Source organism: Myxine glutinosa, unplaced genomic scaffold (assembly GCF_964187855.1).
Source record: "Myxine glutinosa unplaced genomic scaffold, kmMyxGlut1.1 SCAFFOLD_1105, whole genome shotgun sequence".
In the NCBI taxonomy this organism is placed as follows: Eukaryota; Metazoa; Chordata; class Myxini; order Myxiniformes; family Myxinidae; genus Myxine; species Myxine glutinosa.
This window is the reverse complement of record NW_027617200.1, coordinates 109,610-135,209: the sequence shown is the minus strand read 5'-3', so window position 1 is coordinate 135,209 and position 25,600 is coordinate 109,610. Positions and strand designations below refer to the sequence as shown.

The following is a 25,600-nucleotide window of genomic DNA, read 5'->3' as shown; positions in this document are numbered from 1 at the left end:
CCTGGCTGATCGCTGAATTAACGCCAGGGGAGTTGACTCAGCCTGTCATCCTTCTGAGGTCGGCAAATTGAGCACCAGTTCACTGGTAATTCCCTGTGTGTTGCAAGAGGCGACTAACAGGGTTGGCGGCAGGAAGGGCATCCGGCCGTAAAACATTGCTTCAAAAAGGGGACCACGGTGCCCGAAAAAGGCCAACCCCTGCTCTGTAGGGACAATGGCCTCTAAAGGTGGTTCCTTCATACTTGTGCCAAGTTTGGTTGAAATCCCTTCAGTAATTCACAAGTAATTGCAGCAAAAATTGATTTTTAATTCAAGAAGACATGTCCTTTGACCTTTGATATTTTCAACACAAAATGTACTGAGTGCAAATTTCTATTACAGTCAATATTTTTGCCATGTTTCGTTGAATTCCCTTCAGTGGTTCACTAGTTATCGTGCGCAACGAAAAACAAATGATGGACGGACAACTACCAGCTGGATGGACAACAACCCGGAAACAAAATGCCTCCGGCCTTCAACTGCGAAGGCAGAAAAAGACGATGAATTATTAATAAATGATCATTATGAGAACCGTCTCACCTGCCATCCAAGATGGTGCAATTTCTGGATGGTTGAATGGCAGGGCAAGATGCCAGGCACTGGTCCCACTGGTTCGTGGGGCAACTAAGGCCTGGGGCTCTGGTGGTTCAGGCTGATTGGGGTCTCAACAGAAACAAACACAACCAACAACCTCATCAAACATTTCTCCATTTTTTATTATGACTTCCATTGATTAAAAGCTGCTAGCCTGGCTGGTACATAAATCACGTACAGGACAAAGACATTATCAAGCTCAATTAGAGCAGTGAAATCAATCTTTGAACAAGGACAACTTTTGAGAAAGGTGCGCTTGTCCCCAGCAGGTTGGCACAGTAAAAAAAAGAGTAGTGGATTATGGGGGTTACCTTGGCAAAATGGGCAGCACTGTCCAGGAATGATTAGAGGTGAGGAGCAGCTGAGTGGAGGGCAGGTAATGGCAGAACATTGCACACTACCATCCTACCAGAGAGAGGGAGCGAGAAAAAGATCTCCAAGCTTGGGTATCACAGCATCATCTCATTGTCATGCATTATGTTCAAATTGTTTATGATTCAATATCAAATTTCAAATCGGCAAATAATATTGCAAGCATGGTAAAAGCAAGTAAGGAAGCAAACTTTTCCATCCAATTCGGTTTTAAGAAGCGTTTTCCCTAAATAACTGCTCTTTTGGTTGTTATATTTTCACCATTTCAAAATGGATTTTGCTTTTGACTAATACACAGGCATCTTGTTCACTGCAGCTTCAATGCAAGTGCAAGCAGAATACACAGCCAGCTTAACGTTTTCTCGTAAAAGGAAACATGCTTTGTGATGTAACGTGTCGGATACATGGAAAACTAGAACGACACTCGGTAGAGCGGATACCTCCGTCAGGATGAACAGTTTACATTTTGTATCCCAGGTCAAATCCGGATCCGCATCTTCAGTAAGACTGAATCGATTCGTTCTTGTCGCATACCCAACCTGTCCACCAAGTTTCGTCTGAATCCGTCCATAAATGTCTATGCCTCTGCCGACGAAGACGCCAGAGGCATTAAGTTTTCAGTTGTCCATGCGACCGTCCGTCCGTCCGTCCGTCCATAATAGGTTTTCGTTACCGTGATAACTTGAGAATGGCTTAAGGGATCTTAGTCAAACTTGGTGCACGTATGTATAATGAGGTAAAGATGAACTGATTAGATTTTGGGGTCACGAGGTCAAAGGCCAAAGGTGAGAGGTCATGTTAGGTAAAAATCCTGTTACCGCAATAACTTGTAAACCAGTGATAGATTCTGACCAAATTTGGTACAATTATGTAGAATGATGTAAAGATGAACTTACTCGATTTTGCGGTCAAGAGGTCAAAGTCTGTAATACGTCTATAACTTGAGAACGGCTGAAGTGATCTAATTCAAACTTGATACAGGTATGTACAATGATGTAAAGATTAACTGATTAGATTTTGTGGTTGAAGTCAAAGGTCAAATGTCGGATGTCCCGTCAGGTAAAAATTCTGTTACCGAGCTAACCAGACAACCAGTCACCCTCAACCAGTCATCGGATTTGCATCAAACTTGGTATAATTATATATTTTCATGCAAAGATAAACCGATTTGATTTTGGGGTCAAGAGGTCAACGATTAGAGATCATGTTAAGTTACAATTATTTCGTTACTGCAATAACTTAAGAATGGCAGAAGGGATCCAAGTCAAACTTGGTGCAGTTATGTACAATGCGATAAAGATGAACTTATTCGATTTTGGGGTCACAGGGTCAAAGGCCAAAGGTCAGAGGTCATGTTAAGTAAAAATTATGTTCCCATGTCAACTCGTGAACCAGTGATGGGATTTTGACCAAATTTGGTATAAGTCTATATTATTATGCAAAGAAGAACCACCTTTAGAGGACATTTTTCCCCACAGAGCGGGGGTTGGCCTTTTTCGGGCGCCATGGTCCCCTTTTTGAAGCAATGTTTTATGGCCGGATGCTCTTCCTGCCGCCAACCCTGTTAGTCGCCTTTTGCGACACACAGGGAATTACCATGGAACTGGTACTCAATTTGCTGACCTCAGAAGGATGACAGGCTGAGTCAACCCCCCTGGTGTTAATTCAGCGATGACCGGGATTCGAACCCAGGATCCTCGGCACCCTAACCACTAAGTACCCTAACCTAACCCTAAGCACCCTAACCCTAACCACCAAGCCGGCACCCTAACCACTAAGCCAAAGATGAACTGATTATATTTTGGCATCAAAGGTGAGGATTGAGGTGATTATGGTAAGATCACAGGTCATGTCAGGTAAAAATGTGATACTTGAAATCACATGAATGGATTTAAATCAAACTTGGTACAAATATGTATAATTATATAATAATGTGGGCGGAGGCATATTGGTCGACGTCATGACGTCAACGAGAGTCGTTCTAGTTGAGATATCGTGTTATATATTGTTTTTGGCCCAATCTCTCAATGGTGAAGAATCACTGAAAATATTCTGGCATCTGGATCCGGATCTTCACCATTATGTAATCGATTCGTCCTCATCACACACCCAACCTGTCCACCTAGTTTTGTCATAATCAATCATAACTTTTTGAAATATCATGCTATATATATAGTTTTTGGTCGTATCTGTGAATGGTGTAGAACCAATTTAAAGATTGTAGTATCTAGATCCGGATCTTCACCAAAATCGAACCAGTTCTTCCTTGTCACACACCCAACCTGTCACTTTAAAAATTCTCGGATCCAATCCAGATCCGGATCTTCATCAAAATTTAATCATTTCGTTATTGTCTCATACCCAACCTATCCACAAAATTTCCTCTGAATCCGTCGATAACTTTTTGAGATATCCTGTTCACAAACAGACAAACAGACAGGGTTGCAAACATAACCTCCTTCCATCATGGAATCCCATTCGATTTTGGACGAGACGACCTTGTATCAATCATGTAGCCTGCAATGACCTATATAGTGCTACCTGCCCACACTTGTGCATCTCATACGGTATATCTACCTGCACAACAAAGCAACCTAGTGGGGCCTCTCAGGATGCACCTTCACGCAGTGAAAGGCATCTTAATGTAAGTCTTAAGAGATCGTTAGCAAATGATGAGAATCCCTGATGTATAATTTATCATTCAGAAAGCAAACATTCTATGGCAGAGACTCACTGAACCTGCGCACAATGATAAGTCAAACTCGTGCATCACGATTCTGACATTTGCTTACACAGCACGATTTCCTACTGACCTAGTTTGGATGGTTCACAGTTAAGGCAAGGTGTGTGTATCATCCTCACCTGACATGAGCAGTGCGTGCAGGGCTCAGGCCTGTAAACAAAAGCCTAATCAGCTTGGGTTCAATATAAATAAAACCACAATGCACATTGAGAAGCTTCAATTTGTCCTTTTTCAATATTTTTATTTATCACACTGACAAGCTTACAATATAGTCATATTCAAAACAACCTCATTTACATAATTATGTCATATACAATAACAGGTAATCCTCTCTATCTCTTTGCTGATGACTACTCTCTGTCGCTCCATTCTTCATCCCTCAAGCCGCTGTCACACCTTGACGTTTTAGCCAGCGTATGCCGTATGAAAAATTTGGCGAATACGCTGGCACACGTCGAATACGTTATGGGTAAGTTTTGTATACGTTAAGAGTACGCTGAAGCACGCTGGCATACGTCGTAGTACGCCGAGCTCGTCGACAAATTTTGTGCATGCACAAAATTTGTCGACGTATGCCAGCGTATGATTCACACCAGCACTCAATTTTGATACGTCGGCATACGCTGGCTAAATCGTCAAGGTGTGACAGGGGCTTTAGATCGGCAGTCTGCAGCCTCCTCACTCTCTGCAGACCTGGACAAAATCACAGACTGGGCAAGCAAGTGGAACATGTCTTTCAATCCTGACAAATCTCACACTCTTACGATGTCTCTCCGAAAAGACCGACTGGACAACCCTCCCATCTACTTTCTGAATAATCCTCTCCAAGAAGTTCTGTCACTCAAGCTTTTGGGTCTCACTATCTGCCATGATCTTTCCTGGGAAAACCACATTTCAAATCTGGCCTCCAAAGCCAGTCGCCGACTATTGGTGTCCTTGTGTTTCATACTTCCCACGCCTCCTCCCCCCCCTTCCCACGCCTCCTCCCCCCCACACATCTCCCTGCTCTCAAATGTTGTGTTTGTGTGCTTCCCCTTTTCTCCCCATCTTGTCTTCCACTCCCTCTTTTGATATATTTTGTTTGTCTGGTTGATTTGTTTGTGAAATAAATGTTAGCTCTTTCACGAGCCTCGATTCAGTATACAAAAAAAAAGAAGAAAAAAAAAAGGTAATAAACAAACTTTTGTTCAGGTATACTCGACTGAATAGATTCTTCCCCTCCATCATATATATATATATATATATATATATATATATATATATATATATATATATATATATATATATATGTACAGCGCATTCAGAAAGTATTCAGACCCCTTCACTTTTTTCAGTGACCCACGTCTCTACCCTAATGTTTATTTTTATTTTTTGTTGGGATGTTTATTTGTTGGGAGCACGAATGTTGGGATGTTTACTTCGACATGTTCTTTATTATACCGAGTTTGTTATTATTTGCAGAGCATTTTTCCAAGGTGTTATGCATTGGCAGTGTGTGTATTGCCCTCGCGAGCCGTACCGACTTAATGTCTCATATGTCCATATTTTAATTAAATAATTTAATGATTTGGAAGAAGAAGAAGAAGAGAATAAGAGGAAGAAGAATTTGGTGCCTATATCGTTATGATTGACATGCATTACCGTAAGCCATGCTGACCTGTGTGTCTCGTGTGTGGAACTTGGTAGTACATTTTGCTTTGTTGCAGTGAATCTGCGTGGAAGAAAGGTCATTGAATTAGAACACGAATGAAAGACGTGACATCTGCTTCATCGAAGATCTTTTGTAGCAGCATTGAAAATCGTCCTGGGGTGATCAGCCAAGTTATGGACGAGGTATCGAGAGCATCGATGAAGGAGCACGAATACCCGTAACACGCACTGTGCCGCATCAACTGCATCTTGTTACTACATTCGCCCGTGCGCTTCTTGCGAGCTTCCATCACGCTGCTGGCGACACCATTCCGCTCTCCCACAAGACCCAGCCAACAAACGCTGTTGTGAAATTGACTTTCCAGCCAAACTCGCTCGAAGAGTAGTGAGAGGGGACAGTGTGATGGTAATTGTGGTATCCTTCATCAAATGTAGCGAAGATCACAAAGCGGTTGTCACGTGGGTTGATCATGCAACAGTCATATGGACGCATGCCATACATGTGCGCAGCACTGTTCGCCAACCATGAGCAGTTCAAAAACAAAGTGTAGCGCAACATGGCTGCTAGAAAGTACGCCTTACAGAGGCTCCCTTCCCACAAAGCACAAGATAACCACCAATGGCTTGTAACACCTGCGCTGCCACATGTCAGGGTCATTATATAGGTCACTGAGGTCAAGACACTTCCCAGCAGGAATGACGTTTGTTTTTTTGCTGAGCAGTCGCTAGTCCACATGAGGGAAGAAAAATCCCTGATGTGCATGGTGAGGATCTGCATCAGTCTCAGAATTTGTGGGGCACGGGATGGTCATGTGCCCACTCAAATATGGCATTCTGGAAGGCGACTTGGCGACAATGTGAATTGGCGACTGCAAGTGAAATGCGAGGTGGCAAGCTGGCTGAGTAGGAACGATGACTCAAAAGGCGATGCACACCTGCAGTGATGCACACACGCCGAGAAGACAAACCACGACGTACCAGCCGCCGATGCGTGGTGATTGCTCTGCCTTCGAGACCATCAATGAGGGATCTTGTGTGTGTGTGTGTGTGTTTGTTTATGGCTGTGTGTGCACATGTGTGTGTGTGTCGTTGGTTGTTATCTCCATATGCGGGTTTCACAAGGTGCGACGAAGCCCTCCTAGGTCTCAAAGTATCCACATCCATGTGTGCGTGCATATGTGTGCGCATACGTGTGTGTGTGTGTGTGTGTGTGTGTGTGTATGTGTGTGTGTGTGTGTGTGTGTGTGTGCGCGTAAGCAAGTTACTGTTGTTGGCTGCTATCTCCACACGTGGATGGCTTTCAAGAGGTGGAACGGAGACCTACCAGGTCTCAAAGTATCCACCTCCGTTTGTTTGTGTCTGTCTGTTTGGGCAATAACTTTTTTTTAATACTATTTGCGAATTTGTCATCAATTTTTCAACAAACCTTTATTATGTGAATGGAGAACACTGCTGAATAAAAATTTACAATTTATTTTTGACTTGTTTTTATGAAGTTTAGTCGAGTACAAAATGGATATGGGTGAGTTTTGCATTTTGAGATGTTTTCTAGTTTTTTTTGTAATCACGTTAATCAACCTGTAAAGTATAAACATTTCATCAATTCAACATTTCAAAAGCATTAGTCAGATGGTGAATGAGAGTTCGAGGGAAGAAACACGGAACGCTACGCTGCTCCACATTGGTTGGTGTTCAGCTTCCTCATCTCTACATTTTAATTTCTGCTCCTACTTTTTTATTCTGCAAATCCTGAATTGTGGAATGAATTGATTGACACTTGAATGTCGAAGGAAACAAAAGGGTTCCACGTTTGCTTCTTTTTTTTTCGAATAGTAATCGAGGTAACAGTGATTGTTACTAAAGCAACAAAGACTATGACTAGATTCATGACTAATTTTGACTTCATAATAGACGATATCGGTCCTCACAATGACGTCGTTAATATTGAACTGATGTATACTGTATTTATTTAAAATATAAAAAATGTGACAACCTGAAATGATCTAAATCGGGAAAGATGAGAAGTTTGAGATTATAACCACTCCTTCTGAAGGCATTGACCATAGCCATATGTGATTAGCTGAAGATATAAAAAACACGTAGAAAGGGATATTAATTTGTTCTCTATCTAATAATTTCCAATATGTCACCCTACCTGAAGTTCTGGCCATTGTTGTACATGGTTCCAAGGAATAGGCAATGCTGGCAGGAAGCACAGCACTTCCCAGGAGATGGGAGTGGATGGGAGCAAGGCACCTCACATTGCAATCGTACGCAGGTGGTTTGCCCTTTCTGTTAGGCCACAGGCAAAAAAAAGCACCGCAACAATTCCAGTAAATCATTACTTATGATGCTTCCAACATGATGCTCACATGAACTTTTATTAAGGTTCTAAAAGTCAAAGCATTACTGACAGAAGTGAGGAAACATGATATGATCCACCACGCGGTAACCCGGGTTGCCCCGTTGCCCCGTGATTTTGTCACAAAGGATTTTCCAATCACGCGAACCCGGGTTACACTCCCCCTAAAATAGATTAATTAATTATGTAAAATGATTAAAAATCACGGGGCAACCCGAGTTACCGCTTACTCCCCCCTCCCCCCCCCTCTTCCCACGCCTCCTCCCCCCAAGCCCTCTCCCTCCCACACATCTCCCTGATCTCAAATGTTATGTTTGTGTGCTTCCCCTTCTCTCCCCATATTGTCTTCCGCTCCCTCTTTTTATATATTTTGTTTGTCTGGCTGATTTGTTTGTGAAATAAATGTTAGCTCTTTCACGAGCCTCGATTCAGAATACAAAAAAAAACCCCCCAAAAAACCGCGTGGTGGATCATATAACTAAGAATTTTAAAAATCTTAACTCAAAAAAAATAAAAAAAATAAAATAAAATTAATACATTGCCTTCTTTGTTCTTTTCGTTCATTCGTTCTTTGACCACGTGTTTCACCCCCATTTCACCCCCCTTTTCACCCCATTCCCCAGATCGTTTTCATTGTTCAATTTAAAAGTGTGTAAACTTTCCTTCCACCTTTTGCCCTGTTCACGTGATGTGTGGTTGTCCCTCTAGGCCCTCTCCCCATAGGTATTTTTGTGACTATAAGAATGGTCTCCACGGTTCTGTTTAAATATGTTTAAACTTTCCCCTGCAGTGTTTTATTCAGTGGTATATTACAACACGCTGTTTTACTTCCTATATAAAAGGCTGTTTTCAATTTCCTCTTCAACTCATTCCCCTTAAAAAAAAAAAATTAAATCTCTTATAATTCTTCCTCACTACATGCTCGAAATTCACATTCATTCCACCCCTCCTCTATCATTCTTAAACGGATCTCCAACTTGAAAATCACAATAAACCCAATTTGTTATAAATGTTCATCTTTCATTAATCATCCACTTTCTAAACTCCCCCCTTGCCATTCCCCTCCTAAACTCCCCCCTTGCCCCTCCCCTCCCAAACTTCCCCCTCCCCCTCAAAACTCCCCCCCAACCCCTCCCCTTCAAATCTCCCCCCCCTAACATCCCTCTCCAATTCTCCCCCCTCCTCCTCAGAGCTGCCTCCTCCCCACTTCGTTTCCCTTCTATCTCACACCTCCACCTCCCCAAACCTTCTACTTTCCTCCGCCCCCCTCAAACAACTCCTCACTGTGCCTCATCGCATCACCATCAAACCTTTCTTTCATCCTTCCCTTTCTTGGAACTCTTCTGTAATCTCTGACACACTATCAACTGCTCTCCCGACAACCCCCTCTCATCCTTCATCTGACCCTACCCCTCCCCTGTCCTGCACCTGATGCTCCCCCTCTCTCCTCATTAACGGTATGGACCTCAAACATCCGGGGCCTTCGCTCAAACCTGATTGATCTCTCCATTCAGGTTGCTTCTGACAATCCAGACTTGATCTGCTTAACAGAGACTTTCCTCCTTCAAGATGTCTCTGATTCCTTAATATCTTTTCCTGGTTACTCCCTCCTCCGGTATGATAGACCTGAGTCTCGTCCTGGTGGTGCGGTTGCTAACTTTATCAAAAACTCTCTTCCTCACTCTCCTTGCACTGCCCTCTCTCCACCCCAACCCCAGGAGTACCTCTGGCTACGGCTTCCTCTCCGCTCCCACCTTTTGTTCATATGTGTTCTGTACCGTCCTCCAAACAGTGATGACTCCATTTACATTTCGCTGTCTGACAACATGGATCAACTTCTATCAACTCATCCAAACTCTCTCTTCCTCATATGTGGCTCATATGTGGTGAATTCAACTGTCATCATGCCAGCTGGCTGGGTGTGGGTTCCTCTCTCACCAGCCATGGCACCTCAGCAAAGGACTTCTGCGACTCATTGGGACTGGCACAATCTGTCAATTTCCCGACCTGGATCTCAGTCAATGGAGTATCTTCTCTTCGAGACTTGGTTATGACAAACTTCTCTGCAAATGTCTGCTGCTCTTCTTCTGCTCCAATCGGTTCTTCTGATCATGTGCATGTTAAAGTGGACATCTCACTGGCCATTCTCAGAGAGCCTCCTCAGTGCCGACGAGTCTGGCATTTCACTCAGGCTGACTGGCACGGTCTGCAATCAGCCACCAATCATCTGGACTGGTCTCCCATCTCTACTGCCTCGGACATCAATTCTTCCTGGGAATTCTTCCAAAGCAAACTGCTCTCTCTCATGCACAGATTTATCCCATCTCGTCTTCAGTTGTGTTACCCTTCCTCCCGTCCATGGTACACTGAATCTTGTGGTGAGGCAGTTGCCCTGAAACAACTTGCCTTTGCCTCTTGGAAGGCAAATTCAAATAAAGGCAATCTCAGTTCCTTCCACCAAGCTCGGAACAAGTGTGTGTCTACCCTCAGGAGTGCCAGGAAGCACTATCTCTCCACACTCAAGATTGAACTGTCAAACCTGTCTCCCTCCTCCAAATCCTGGTGGTGTCTGGTCAAATCCGTTTCTGGTGTTTGTTCCCCCTCCATCCCCTCCCTTACCTCAAATGGCTACACAGTTGACACTGCACGTGACAAAGCCTAATGCCTCAACTCTGTGTTTGCCTCAAAATCTTGTGTCCCAAACCCATCTCTCTCTGTTCCCACCTTACCCAGTCGAACCGAACTGCTCCTGGACTCTGTGTCCTTCTCTCCTGACAAGGTGGAGAAGTTTTTTTTAATCAAACCTCGACTCTGATTCTGCAACTGGACCAGACGGCATCAGCCCACGGGTCCCAAAATCCTGCTCTGCCGCTTTATCTCACCCTGTTCTTTTCACCCTCTCTTTTGCTCAAGGTCATCTGCCAGCATCTTGGAAATCAGCAAACATCACCGCTTTACACAAAAAATGTGCAAAAACAGATTCTTGCAACTACAGACCAATCAGCCTGCTCCCAATTATCAGCAAAGTCATGGAATCCATCATTGCTTCGGATATCAAATCCTTCCTCTTCTCCAATGGCTTGATCTCCGATCATCAATTTGGATTCAGACCAGGTAATTCTACTTTGGACATGTTGCTTCTGCTGTCTCAACAATGGATGGAGGTCCTCAATGCCAAACAGGAAATCAGAGCCGTCTCCCTTGACATATCACGTGCCTTCGATACGGTCTCGCACCCAGCTCTGCTCACCAAACTCTCCTCCTATGGTACCCATGGAAATCTCCACGCATGGCTTGCGGACTTCCTCTCTGGTCATAGTCAACGTGTGGCCCTGAATGGATTCCTCTCATCTCCTCTTCCTGTTCTGGCTGGAGTTCCCCAAAGTAGTGTTCTGGGCCCTGTGCTATTTCTGGTCTTCATCAATGATCTCTCTGACTCTCTGGAAAATCCTCTCTATCTCTTTGCTGATGACTCCGCTCTCTGCCACTCCATTCCTCATCCCTCAGATCTGCAGTCTGCAGCCTCCTCACTCTCTGCAGACCTGGACAAAATCAGAGACTGGTCAAACAAGTGGAACATGTCTTTCAATTCTGACAAATCTCACACTCTTACTATGTCTCTCCAAAAAGACCGACTGGAAAACCCTCCCATCTTGGGATGCGCAAGATTGGAGGTCTCGTCTCTTCAAAGCTGTCCATGCGCGCTCGCTTTCGAAGTTAAGTAACTTTTCACAATTGTGTTTTTGTCGAAACTGTATCTTTCTCTCGGTGTATGTACCTATTGGGGTGTCTTTAATAGTATTCTTGGTGTTGGTTTTTCATACCTGTGTACAGAATCGTCGGTCTTTCGTATCGCGTATTCTGAGGCCTAAGTGTAGTACTAGGCTACCGTGTTCGACCTTGGCTTGAGGCTTTGTTTTTGTCTCAGCGGTTCTCCGATCGCGCTGCAATTACTTTTTGGTCTCTGATTTTCCCGGTCTTTTCACCCCATACTTCCTTGTTTTAAAATCTCCTCAAAAAAAAACAAAAACATTTTTTCCTTCTGTTCTTATTCGTTTATTCGTTCTTATTTGTTCATTCGTTCTTCGACCACGTTGTTTGTGATCACGTGATCACGTTGTTAAAAAATGTCTAATCTGTCCCCTGAAGACCTGTATTCTGTCATATTCTATAACACCTTTTTCTTCTTCTTCTATAAAAGGATGCTTTCGACTTGCTCACCAAATCTATTCATTCCAATAAAAAATTCCATCTCTTATAGTGCATCTTTCATTCATTCCCTAAACTCTCCAGCACTCCATCCTCCCTCCAGCGTCCTCAAACGTATTTTTGACTCGAATGTCTCAAGAAACTCATTTTGCAATAAATGTTCCTTTCCCATTAATTGTACACTTTTCAAAATCCAATCTCACCCCTCCCCTCCAAATCTTCCCCATCACCCCTCCCCTCCAAATCTTCCCCATCACCCCTTCCCTCCAAAACTTCCCCATCACCCCTCCCCTTCAAAACTTCCCCATCACCCCTCCCCTCCAAATCTACCCCTTTGCCCCTCCCCTCCAAATCTTCCCCATCACCCATCTCTTTCAAATTTTCCCCCTTTCCCCTCCCCTCCAAATCTTCCCCATCACCCATCCCTTTCAATACTTCCCCCTTGCCCCTCCCCTCCAAATCTTCCCCATCACCCCTTCCCTCCAAAACTTCCCCATCACCCCTCCCCTCTAAATCTACCCCCTTTCCGCTCCCCTCCAAATCATCCCCGTCACCCATCTCTTTCAAATCTTCCCCCTTGCCCCTCCCCTCCAAATCTTCCCAATCACCCATTCCTTTCAAATCTCCCCCCACACCCCTCCCCTACGAGACTCTCCCTCGCTCCTCCCCTCCTAGACTCCCCTCTCACCCCTCCTCCTCAAAGCGTCCTCCCCGCTTCTTCCCCCTTCCAACTTTCACCTTCATCTCCCTCAACCTTCTGCCTCGCTCTTCCCCCTCGTCAAATAACACCTCACTGCGCCTCTCCCAATCACCATCAAACCTTTTGTCCGCCCCATTCTTCCCTTTCTCCAAGCTATTCTGTAATCTCTGACACACCTTCAACAGCTCTCCCTACCTCTTCCACATCTTACCCTACCGCTCCCCCCCCCCCCCTGTTCTGTATCCGATGCTCCCCCTTCCTCTTCCTTAACAGTATGGACCTCAAACATCCGGGGCCTTCGCTCAAACTTGTCTGATCTCTCCATACAGGTTGCTTCTGACAAACCAGACGTGATCTGCTTAACAGAAACTTTCCTCATTCATGATGTCTCTGATTCCTTGGTATCTCTCCCAGGTTACTCCCTCCTCCGGTATGATAGACCTGAGCCTCGTCCTGGAGGTGGGGTTGCTATCTTTATAAAAAAACTCTCTTCCTCACTCGCCCTGCACTGCCCTCTCTCCACCTCACCCCCAGGAATACCTTTGGCTACGGCTTCCCCTTCGCTCCCACCTTTTGTTCATATGTGTGTTGTACCGTCCACCAAACAGTGATGACTCCATCTACATCTCGCTGTCTGAGAATATGGACCAACTTCTATCTACCCATCCCAACTCTCTCTTCCTCATATGTGGTGATTTCAACTGTCACCATGCCAGTTGGCTGGGTGTGGGTACCTCTCTCACCAGCCATGGCTCTTCAGCAAAGGACTTCTGTGACTCACTGGGACTGACACAATCTGTCAATTTCCCGACCCGGATTTCAGTCAACGGAGCATCTTCTCTTCTGGACTTGGTTATGACTAACTTCCCTGAAAATGTCTGCTGCTCTTCTTCTGCTCCAATCGGCTCTTCTGATCATGTGCTTGTTAAAGTGGACATCTCTCTGACCATTCTCAGAGAGCCTCCTCAGCATCGACGAGTCTGGCATTTCACTCAGGCCAACTGGCACGGTCTTCAAGCAGCCATCAATCATCTGGACTGGTCTCCCATCTCTACCGCCTCTGACATCAACTCATCCTGGGAATTCTTCCAAAGTAAATTGCTCTCTCTCATGCACAGATTTATCCCATCTCGTCTTCAGTTGTCATACCCTTCCTCCCGTCCATGGTACACGGAATCTTGTGGTGAGGCTATTGCCCAGAAACAACTTGCTTTCGTCTCCTGGAAAGCAAATCCAACGGAAGGAAATCTCATTTCCTTTCACAAAGTCCGAAACAAGTGTGTGTCCACCCTCAGGAGAGCCAGGAAACAATATCTCTCCGTTTTCAGGACCGAACTCTCTTATCTGTCTCCCTCTTCCAAATCCTGGTGGCATCTGGTCAAATCTGTTTCTGGTGTTTGTTCCCCCTCCATCCCCTCCCTCACCTCAAATGGCCACACGGCTGACTCCGCACATGAAAAAGCTGAATGCCTCAACTCTGTGTTTGCCTCTAAATCTTGTGTCCCAAACCCATCCCTCTCTGTACCCACCGTACCCAGTCGTACCCAGCTGCTCCTGGACTCTGTGTCCTTTCCTCCTGACAAGGTGGAAAAGTTTCTGTCAACCCTCGACTCGGATTCTGCAAATGGTCCTGACGGCATCAGCCCACGGTTCCTAAAACCCTGTTCTTCCGCTCTTTCACTCCCTCTCTCTGTTCTCTTCACCCTCTCTTTTGCTCAAGGTCATCTTCCATCTGCTTGGAAATCTGCCAACATCACCACTTTGCACAAAAAGGTGCAAAAACAGATCCCAGCAACTACAGACCAATCAGCCTTCTCCCAATTATCAGCAAAGTCATGGAATCCATCATTGCTTCAGATATGAAATCTTTCCTCTTCTCCAATGGCTTGATCTCTGATCATCAATTTGGTTTCAGACCTGGACACTCTACTCTGGACATGCTGCTTCTGCTTTCTCAACAATGGATGGAGGTCCTCAATGCCAAACAGGAAATTAGGGCAGTCTCCCTTGACATATCACGTGCCTTCGATACGGTCTGGCACCCCGCTCTGCTCACCAAACTCTCCTCTTTTAGTATCCATGGAAATCTCCATGCATGGCTGGCGGACTTACTCTCTAGTCGTAGTCAACGTGTGGCCCTGAATGGGTTTCTCTCATCTCCTCTTCCTGTTCAGGCTGGAGTTCCACAAGGCAGTGTTCTGGGCCCTGTGCTTTTTCTGGTCTTCATCAATGATCTCTCTGACTCTCTTGAAAATCCTCTGTATCTCTTTGCTGATGACTCTACTCTCTGTCGCTCCATTCTTCATCCCTCAGATCGGCAGTCTGCAGCCTCCTCACTCTCTGCAGACCTGGACAAAATTACAGACTGGGCAAACAAGTGGAACATGTCTTTCAATCTTGACAAATCTCACACTCTTACGATGTCTCTCCGAAAAGACCGACTGGACAACCCTCCCATCCACTTTCTGAATAATCCTCTCCAAGAAGTTCTGTCACTCAAGCTTTTGGGTCTCACTATCTGCCATGATCTTTCCTGGGAAAACCACATTTCAAATCTGGTCTCCAAAGCCAGTCGCCGACTAGGCATCCTCCGTCGTGCGAAGTCCTTCCTTGGCACACCTGAGCTCCTCACCACATACGAGGCTTTCATCCGCAGCTCAATGGAATACTGTTCCCCCCTCTGGGCCGGTGCTCCTGCCTCACACCTTGCTCGGCTTCATGCTGTTGAAACCAAAGCTTTCAGAATCATTGGAATCTCCTGCGATGAAGCTAACTCCGAGGGCGTTTCACTCACTCACCGCAGGCAGGTTGGTGGTCTTTTTGTCTTCTCCAGACTCCTATCCGGCCTTGCTCCCCCAGCTCTCTCTGTGCTCTGTCCCCCAAATATTCCTACAGGTCGCACGAGATCTGCCAGAAACCCTCTTATGGTTAAACTGCCAAAATCTAGGCTCTCTGCTCACCTTCACTCTTTCATCCCCTTTTCTACCGCCTCTGGAACAAACTCCCCCACTCCCTTCAATCCCACTCCTCCCTCCAGGTCTTTGAAACAGCTGTTCACCACCATCTCTTATCTTCCCCCATCCAAAACCTTGATCTTTTCTACCCCTGCTAATTCACCCCAGATACACTTTTTTGAAATTCCAACTTCTTTCCTGGCAGTGCTCCTGCCTCACACCTAGCTCGCCTTCACGCTGTTGAAACCAAAGCATTCAGAATCATTGGAATCTCCCACGATGAAGCTAACTCCAAGGGCCTCTCACTCACTCACCACAGGCAGGTTGGTGGTCTTTCCGTCTTCTACCGAGTCCTCTCTGGCCTTGCCCCCCCAGCTCTCTCTGGGCTCTGTCCCGCAAATATTCCTACAGGTCGCACAAGATCTGCCTGCAACCCTCTTTTGGTTAAACTGCCAAAATCAAGACTCTCTGCTCACCTTCACTCCTTCATTCCTCTTTTCTCCCGCCTCTGGAACAAACTCCCTCACTCTCTTCAATCCCACTCCACCCTCCAAGTCTTTAAAACAGCTGTTCACCACCATCTCTTATCTTCCCCCATCCAAAACCTTGATCTTTTCTACCCCCGCTAATTTCACCCCAATTCCACTTTTTGAAATACCAACTTTTGTCCTGGAAGTCCTTGGTGTCCTTGTGCTTTATACTTCTCCCTCCCCCCCTCCCCCCTTCCCACGCCTCCTCCCCCCGGGCACTCTCCCTTCCACACATCTCCCTGCTCTCGGATGTTGTGTGTGTGTGCTTCCCCTTTTCTCCCCATCTTGTGTTCCGCTCCCTCTTTTTGTGTATTTTGTTTGTCTGGTCGATTTGTTTGTGAAGTTAATGTTAGCTCTTTCACGAGCCTCGATTCAGTATACAAAAAAAAAAAGAAAAAAAAAAAGTCCTTGCCGTGTCCGTATGTTTTATACCTCTCCCACCTCCCCCCAAGCCCTCTCCCTCCCACAGTTCTCTCGATGTCCCTGCTCTCAAATGTTGTGTTTGTGTCCTTCCCCCTCTCTCCCCATCTTGTCTACCACTCCCCTTATTTTGTGTTTTATGTGTCGGTTTGACTTTTTGTGTGATGAATGTTAGCTCTTTCACGAGCCAAGATCTTGTATACAAAAAAACAAAAAAACAAAAAAATTTAAATAAAAAAAAACATGGCACTCGGTAGAGAGCATACCGCCGCCAGGCTGAACAGTTTATGTTTTGTATCCCACTGGTAGGCCGGATCTGGATTCGAACCTGAACCAAAATCTAAACGGCTTGTTCTTGTCACCTAACCAACTCGTCCACCAAGTTTTGTCCAAATCCGTCTACAACTTTTTGAGTTGTTAAGCTAAAGATAGTTTTTTGTCCCTATCTCTCAATGCTGAAGAATCACTTAAAAATTCTCAGAGGCAGATATTCACCAAAATCTAATAATTTTGTCCTTGTCGCATACCCAACCTCTTCACCAAATTTCGTCGAAATCCGTCCATAACTTTTTGAGATATCCTGTTCACAGGTATCAAAGATAGACAAAGGGGTGAAAGCAGACAGACAAGCAGGGGTGAAAACACAACTTCCGCCAACCTTTGGTGGCGGAGGTAATTATTTCTTTCGTCATCAAGAGCTTTGGAAATGAATTTAGTAAACATGATAAGTGTCTGGTTTGTGACACTTCCACATGTTTCCGTACAAAACTGCAAACCAGAGGCAGCTGCTTTGCTGATGAGCCAAGTTGTTGGCTTTTGTTTTATATTGCCTCTCATTGAGTCTTGGTTCCTCTGCTCATTCATTCCTCCAACCATTCCCAGTCCCTCCAGGTCACATGGATTATTCCAGCAACCCTCTCCTCGTGGAACTATGAAAATCCACGTTTGCTCACTTCCACTCCTTTGTTGCTGTCTCCTCTTACTAGTGGAACGCCTTTCTCAATCTACTAAATCCCACTCTTTCCTCCTTGGCTTCAAGTTGGCAGTACGCCATGACCTCAGGTCAACATATATCCCGACATATATCAACAGTTTTGAGGAATAAACATTGACACAAAAATAGGATTCATTATCTCCCAATAATACAAAGTTTGCACAGACCCCTAAATTTGCTGGATCTTTATTCAGATATTAATAAACTAGATGGCCTGACAAAGAATTGTAAGACTATTCAAACCGATGATGCATCCTAATTACCATTTACTCATTATATTTGTCATGTAAAGGTAGACACTCCAGAAACTTCCGACGAGTAAGGCCGTAGACTCATAGGGGATGGCAAAATTCCAACTGAACTGTTACAACACATGGGAGACGAGGGTGTAGAAATACTGTCAGGCATAATTAATATATGCTCCAAAGTTAGGAACACTTCAGAATGTAGTCAATGTAGATCAATTAACTTGATCTCACATGTATCGTAGGTATTACTACACCTGATAAGGAGAACACCAGTAATAGAAAAGTGCCTGAATGACAACCAAGTGGGATTTAGAGAGGGAAAGGGAACAAGGGATGGTATATTCCAGCGATTCCCAAACTTTTTTGTCCACGACCCGAAATCTGAAATCACATTCGTCTCACTACCGAAATGTTCCTTGTACCTACTGGTTACCGGTACCTCTGATAAAAATTGTCGGAGACATGAACAGCCCCCTGAAACACCAGGATTTTGAGTTTTTTTTCTCCAAGTTTGGCCTTTGGGTTTGGGAACCCCTGGTATGAAAACTGAGGATGATAACCACAAGAGTGATAGAAAAGAATAAAAAAAGTTATTTGTATTGTTGCGGATCTCGAGGTCGTCAACGTATTGAGGGGGGGGGGGGGGGGGGTTAAGCCCTGCTCCCCCTCGAGCTTCGAATCCACGAGGCCGCCCCCACGCTATACTCGTGGAGGACGGATTGCTGGGCAATTCCAGCCGCCGAGTCCGCAGCTAACGTGTGGAAGGGTTACCGGTCACAACCCGAGTACCTTCGACACACGCAGCTGTAAGAACGGGGGCTGAACCTCGCACGAATCACGCTGGTCTGGTATGCCCGAGCGGTTTGTGCGTCGCGTAACTCGTGCCTTTAATCACTATGAACCTGATCGAGCGGTTTTAACTTGTGCAATGCGTGGCCAATGGTGAAGGGACGAAGACGGCCAAGTTGGAAACAAACCACAGGATTTATTCACAAATGTACAATGGTTATAGAAAAGGGACACAGAGGAGAACCTTAACAGCCTTACTTAGGTTCCCCAGACAAGGGCCCTCAGACTCGTTCGGGGAAGGGGAGGAAGAGGGGAATGCGCACAAAGCGGGGCCGCTTGGTGCAGTTCGCCTGGACGGCTCATTGGGCGGATCGCCCTAAGGATGTTCGCGGCAGGGACGTCGATCTCAGTCGTGCACGTAACAGGAATCCACGGAGCGTGTCCCAAAGTCAGCGAGGCAAAGCGCACGTGCAGGGAGTCCAGGCAGAGGTCATCAGGGCGGAGAGCGCGTTCAGGATCTCGGGACAGAGAGAGACCAGAGGGCGAATCCAGAGCCAGAGATCGTCAGAGTCCAGGGCCAGAGAGAGAGTTCGGGGGTCCTGGCCGGGTTTTATATCCCCCGGAGCCCCACTAGAATGTTCCACGGGCCTCCACTGGCCGCCGGGGGTCACGTGTCGTGACAGCCCCTCATTAGTCACTCTCCTTAGCCGCCGTTCTTGGCCACTCCCTTTAGTTCCCATTGGCTGATTCTCCTGGCCACTCCCTTTAGCTCCCATTGGCCGTTCGCTGCTTACCAGCCACGCCCTCCAGCTCCTCCCTCGGGCCTCCTAGACTTGTCCTAGGCCCATGAAATGGCATTCCAGGCTTCAATGAGGCCTACCCTTACTCTACCTGCCTCAATGCATACTAACACTGGGAAGGAGACTATACTTCACATTTAATAAGAGATAACTAAGCGAGGCTACATGTTGTGGTGCAACTAACTATAGGGGGGTTGCCTTTATTTACAAAACCACAACAGTATGTTTTATTTATAGACTATAGGCATTCGATAAAGGTAAACATGACAAACTAATAAAAGTAATGAAAAAAGATCAGATTCCATTGGAGGAAATGAAAGGTTGATCTCAAATGTCTCTAGGAATCAAACAGCGAAAGCGAGAAGAAATGCTGGTGAGATTAGAAGTTTTGAAGTGCAGAAAAGAGTGCGACAGGGCTGTATTCTCTCACCAGTCTTACTTAATATGTATTGAGAAGAATCAATACAAGACGCATTGAAAACACCCAAGGCATAAAAGTAAATATTGAAGGTATTACTAATACCAGGTATGCAGATGACACTGTCGTGATTGATTGCCAATGCTGAAGAGCTGCAGCTCTTGATTGACAACATAAACATGGCTTGCAAAGAGTACAGGATGGAATTAAGTGCCGAAAAGGTAAAAGTTATGGTTTTTGAGAAAACACCAGGTACGAAAGTTACTATCAGGTCCCCAAGTTCTGAAGCAAGTCTCCAAGTTACACATACCTTGGAACTAGTGTAACGGAGGATGGAAAAGGTTTAACAGAAATGAAAATGAGAATGGGAATGGCAAAGAGTGCTTTCTGGGATGTGGAGGGATTATTGAGAAGGAATTTGGGTATGCAAGTAAAGAAAAGATTGTTGAAGAGCTAAGTAATGTCTCTAGTGACATGTTGCAGAGAAGCCTGGAGAATAGGAAATCCCCAAGTGAGGCGAAGAATAAATGCCTCGTCATGATGTGCTACAGTGTCATGATAAAGGCAGATATTAAAGATAAGCTCGCAGAGTTTAGCAACGAAGAGGTACTAGAAAGGGTAGGAGGGAAACTAACATGGATTAGAACAGCAAAGAGAAAGCCAGATTTATTTGGACATGTAACAAGAGGATCCTGTATTCCTTTGGAAAAAATGTTTGTTAACTTCATGGAAGGTAACATGGAAGGAAAACGAACACCATGAAGACAAAGAAGAACTTGATTGGATGATATAAAGAAATGGTTTGACATCACCAAATATGGGCGACTGAAAAGGAAGCGGAAAACAGATAAGAATGGAGATCCATGATTACCAACCTTTGGATCAAAGACGCTATACTTGGAAAGAAAAAGAAAGGTAATACGAAAACAGAATTTAAAAGTGACCATAATGGTATGGGAGCACTTCTCACTCACCCTGCAGGAGCACAGAAGGCATGGGATGTTGGTAACCTCCCATTCCTCGCCATCTTTGTGGAGCTTGCCAAGATGGGGACAGCCTGGATCCTCACAGACAGAGCAAAAGTCATTATCGAGCTCGACAAATAAACTTCTCACATTGTTATTCAAATTTATGCACCAACGCAACCAAATGTGTCACGGGTCATGTCCTTGTCTTTTGAGCCTTTAAATTGTCGATATGATGTCAGGTTGAGTCACGTCCGACTACAAGGTTGCCATATTAGTCGGGAGTTTCCAGTCTCCAGAGGATGCCTCCATGTGGAGCACGACAACATCAACATCTAATGAAGGAGCCAGATTCATGAAGTGGAATGCCATCCTTATGGAATCTCAGGTGTACAAACTGAATTTAAATGATTTAGAGTGTAAAAGTCAACAATTCACAGAATATTTGCAATTGACTTCTGCTCCAACAATCCACAGCTGTGTGTTAGGGGTGTGTGAAGTAGTTTTCCTCAACTTCTGGGCTTCTGCATAGTACATCGGCGAAACAAGAACAACACGAAACAACAACAATCAGCATCGACCAATATCGATCAAGCACATGTGCAGCCTTCATCGACCAAGGGTGTGGAAGCACTATTTGCTACGAGACATTTCACGACAATCATCAAAGAAGCAATACGTTAATATCGCAAACAAACAAAAACACAGGACAACAATGATAAACACAAAAAGGTAAACAATAAACTTTAAAAAGGTACAATGAATAGCAATAAATGTATCCTTAAAATGGTGAACCTTATGCAACCTTCACATACACGGATTATTCTTACGAGTCCTTACGGATCGCCAACTCGTAGTCAATCACAAGCATCCGTAAATAACTCGCTGGTATCCGTAGATAACCCGTCACAACTCGCAACAACTTTTGACATGTCAAAAATCATCTTCCGTTATTTACGGATGCTTGTGATTGACTACGAGTTGGCGATCCGTAAGGACTCGTAAGAATAATCCGTGTATGTGAAGGCACCCTTAAATAAAGTAAAATAAATAAAGTAAAAGAAATAAAGTAAAATAAATAAGAAATAATAAAATAAATAACAATTAAATAATGGAAATAAAAAAATAAATACAATAAATGTAATCTTAAAATGGTGAACCTTAAATAAAGTAAAATAAATAAAGTAAAATAAATAAAGTAAAATAAATAAGAAATAAGAAAATAAATAATAATTAAATAATGGAAATAATAAATAAATACAATAAATGTAACCTTAAAATGGTGAACCTTAATAAAGTAAAATAAATAAAGTAAAATAAATACGAAATAATAAAACAAATTATAATTAAATAAAGTAAATAAACATAAATATAATAAATGTAACCCTAAACCTTAAAAAGGTACAAAGAATGTAAGTATGTAAAATGGTACAAGGAAAATGTAACTGTGGGCAAATATTCACAGAAGCAGAACTCCAGGAGGATGGCCTTTGAAGAGTGGTGTTAATGATGAGATATGTCATCAGTGTGAGTGTCTTCCAAACTGAGCTACGCTGCCTGCGCACAGAGGGGACAATATAAAAGCAAATAAGCCTCACTTTTCACTATGCCAAGAATCCCAAAGAAATTCCTTCTGCCTTATTTATTAGCAACCTTTGATGAGCCCCGCTACCTGTCCAAAGGGCTTCTGTTGTGAACATAGTGTTGAATCTAAAATATGTACAAGGGAGTGTTGATGACATGGTTGGCCTGCATCGCATTCACAACCACAATTCCAATCTGATTTTTGGCCTTCAAAAGGGGTTGGATTCTCCGTGTCCATTCACACTCGTGGGAACTACAATACGCATTCCTGACAGGAAGCAACGTGAATAATCTGCAAGAAGGGGTCGGGGGATGTGAGGGAGTTGGAATCCACCTCGAGAGGTAGATTTTTCAAATTGATGTCTTTTCAAACCGAAGCCAACTGGAGTACGGCACCCGGTCGGTAGAGCGCATACCTCCGCCAGGCTGAACCGTTTACGTTTTGCAGCCCTCTGATAGGTCGGATCTGCATTCAGACCATAACTAAAATCGAATTGGCTTGTTCTTGCCACCTACTCCAACCTGTGCATCAAGTTTCATCTGAATCCGTGCACAACGTTTTGAGATATCCCGGTCACAAATAAACAGACAGACAGACAGACAGACAGGTGAAAATATACCCTCCGTCCATCTTCGGTGGCAGAGATAATTAGAATCCGAGGAAAATGCTGTATGTGAAACGAGATGCCTACATCAAGGAAAAATGTTCTGAACATTCAATGTTGTGAATAAGCCAAAAAAAAAAGAAAAGAAAAGATTTTTAAAACACTAAAATTCCAAGAGATTTCAACGGCAGATCCGAACCCAGAATTACCTGCAGTCTCTCGATCCTGTGTGTTCCCAATGCACGTTGGGCAGCAAGTTCCAGGTAGGGTGTGTGGTGATACACAGGGCGCCTCTGCACACCTTTCAATTTCACATCGCAGCATGCTGTCCTACAGCGGAGTGGAATAAAATATGTTTGTAAATAATGTCTGTGCATGTTCTCTCCCCATCCTCATTTTACATGGCCACTTTGGTCACATGTTATGTACACCAAGGTTGGTAGAGAGGGTGGGTGAGAGTTGAGGGAAAATGGAAGATAAGTTGAAAGGATATAGGAGAAAAGGGAGGGGATGGAAGGACAGCTTCGAATAAATGCCATGAATTTAAGACTAGCCTCTGTATTTTTGCCTCTACATGAAGTGAATACTTGATTGGAACTCACCAAACAAGCACAGTGCAGACACGGACTGTCCGCAGCTAAAGCCTCCCAACCATCAGGTAGTGACATCAGATCTAGTTCACAGTTTGGACACCTGTGTTTGCAACAAAAACAGCAAGACAAGCAAGACGCACACCAAAAAGAGGAGCCTTTTCAAACATCATTGATCTAGTCTGATCATCTATGAGAGAATCATTACCTAAGGGGACATCATTCTGATTTGACATAAGGCCCCATTAAAAAAGTATTATGTTATCACCCTCGCGCGCATCACTTTTGGTAGAATTCAGATTTTCTTTTTTTCGATCGTGTTTTCGGTCTTTTTTTGCTCGAAAAGTGGACGATTCCTTCCGAATAACAACGAACGATTCCTTTCGCGCTCCGGAAGTCATCGGATCGATAGTTTTTACTTTATGCGCATGCGCAGTTACAATGACTGTTCGATCCTTTGTGTGTGCAAAAAACCCCCCAAAAAACCGCCCTCCCTCATCACTTCTCCAGCCTGGATAGGGTGATAAGCTAATACTTTTTTTATGGGGCCTAAAAGAGGTAACCTTAAAGCTTAAAAGTGAACCATACACGTGGCATGACCAAATACCAAGTTAAAAGTTTACACTTGTAAGAGATACAGTGGGATGTCATCTGAAGGATGTTGTCTTTGATACCAGCTGGTGTTGCCCAAGTTCGAAACAGCTAGTGTTGATCACTTGAAACACTTCCATAGAAAATGGATGTTCCGCAAGCTGAGTTTATTGTGACCTCACACGTATACCTAGTTGCTCTGAACACATGACCAACTACCATAAATTAATTTCAAATTAAGATCTCAATCCTTACCACAGTGTCGCCCCAGAAGGATCATTGAACGAACCCACCTACCTATTTCTATTGTCAGCCACTGGAAGAGGTTCAGTGTCTTAAACTTCTGAGATCACAATCAGCTATTGCCTCTCCTGGGCCAATCAAATAGCAAGGCTGGCCTCCAAAATCCTGGCTAGTGCCCCAGTCTCACATCTGCCTCTCCTAGATTCTGTGGAATCTAAAGCTTTCAAAATTATTGGCATCTCCCGCTATGAGGATGAAGCACAAGGCATGTTGCTCTTCCACTCTGTTTTTGCTGCCCCTCCTCCAGTCTAGCTCCCTCTGCTCTCTCAGCCCCCATCCCTACTCAGCTTCTCCAGAATACACGTGTTCTTTCAGAAACACCCTCTCCTGGTTGAATTCCAAAATTCCAGGCTTACTGCACACCTCACCTCTTTTGTTCCTCTTTTTTCCCATGAGATGGTTATCATAATACGCTTCCTTCCAGGGCTTCAAGCAGGTGGTGCAATACACAACCGAGTGGCACCCCTCTTCCACCTGTCCCTACTCAAAATAATTTATACCCCCCATTAACGCTACCTAGTTTCATCTGAATCCGTCCATTTCGTCCAAGTGTTCTTAGTTACAGGTTACTAAATTTCCTCCTCTCTTATTTTCCTGTTCATTCATTCCCCTGATTGCTGTGTCCCACTGTTGCCCCATTTCTCTCCTGCAAATTTGTTACATTTTACCCTCTGTGATCACGCCTTTGCATGAGCCGAGATTATGAACACCAAAAAAAGGTTATCGGGTCAATTGCCTCTGATTTGCAATGGTGCCACAAAAACTTTAAGGTATGTCTGAAAATGTAAACCTTTTGGACATATTTTATGTTTGTTTGTATTTCAACCATTGAGAGAACAAAGTACTGATGTTGATTTAAAAAAAGCGTTTTTGAATTTACTGTAAAGCCAAAACTGCGTGTTTATGATACTTACTGCAAAACTAGATACTTATGTTAATTTTAACAAGAACAAAAACCAATTCCAAAGAAATCAACAGGTATGAAACAATTGTTTTATAAGTGCGTAGTACGAACAGCAACAACCTAAAACAACTAGATGGTGTTCATCGAATACTTACCCTGCGCAGTCCACTTGGTGCGAGCCAACTCTTCCGCTTTTGAATGTTTTTTTTTTCTTTGATCCAATATGGCTGCCAGAC

At 44.3% G+C, this 25,600-nt stretch overlaps 1 protein-coding gene and 1 pseudogene across 2 annotated transcripts in view; both read right to left on the bottom strand.

Annotated features, from left to right (window-relative positions):
* Positions 1–575: 575 nt before the first annotated feature.
* Positions 576–25,600, bottom strand: part of LOC137431671 (kielin/chordin-like protein) — a 121,273-nt gene continuing 96,248 nt past the window's right edge. The window contains exons 9-15 of one of the 2 annotated variants that reach the window (XM_078769089.1): positions 23,579–23,669; positions 23,186–23,306; positions 20,797–20,886; positions 7,554–7,690; positions 3,868–3,898; positions 945–1,038; positions 576–702 (exon numbers count right to left, since the gene is read on the bottom strand). In XM_078769089.1, the coding sequence (XP_078625215.1) occupies positions 7,656–7,690; positions 20,797–20,886; positions 23,186–23,306; positions 23,579–23,669 (337 nt within the window). In that variant the 3' untranslated portion in view covers positions 576–702; positions 945–1,038; positions 3,868–3,898; positions 7,554–7,655. Of the gene's footprint in view, positions 703–944; positions 1,039–3,867; positions 3,899–7,553; positions 7,691–20,796; positions 20,887–22,244; positions 22,345–23,185; positions 23,307–23,578; positions 23,670–25,600 lie in introns of those variants that run through there. The other variant, XM_078769090.1, reaches the window with a different exon arrangement.
* Positions 5,476–7,080, bottom strand: LOC137430469 (acyl-CoA desaturase 1 pseudogene; annotated as a pseudogene).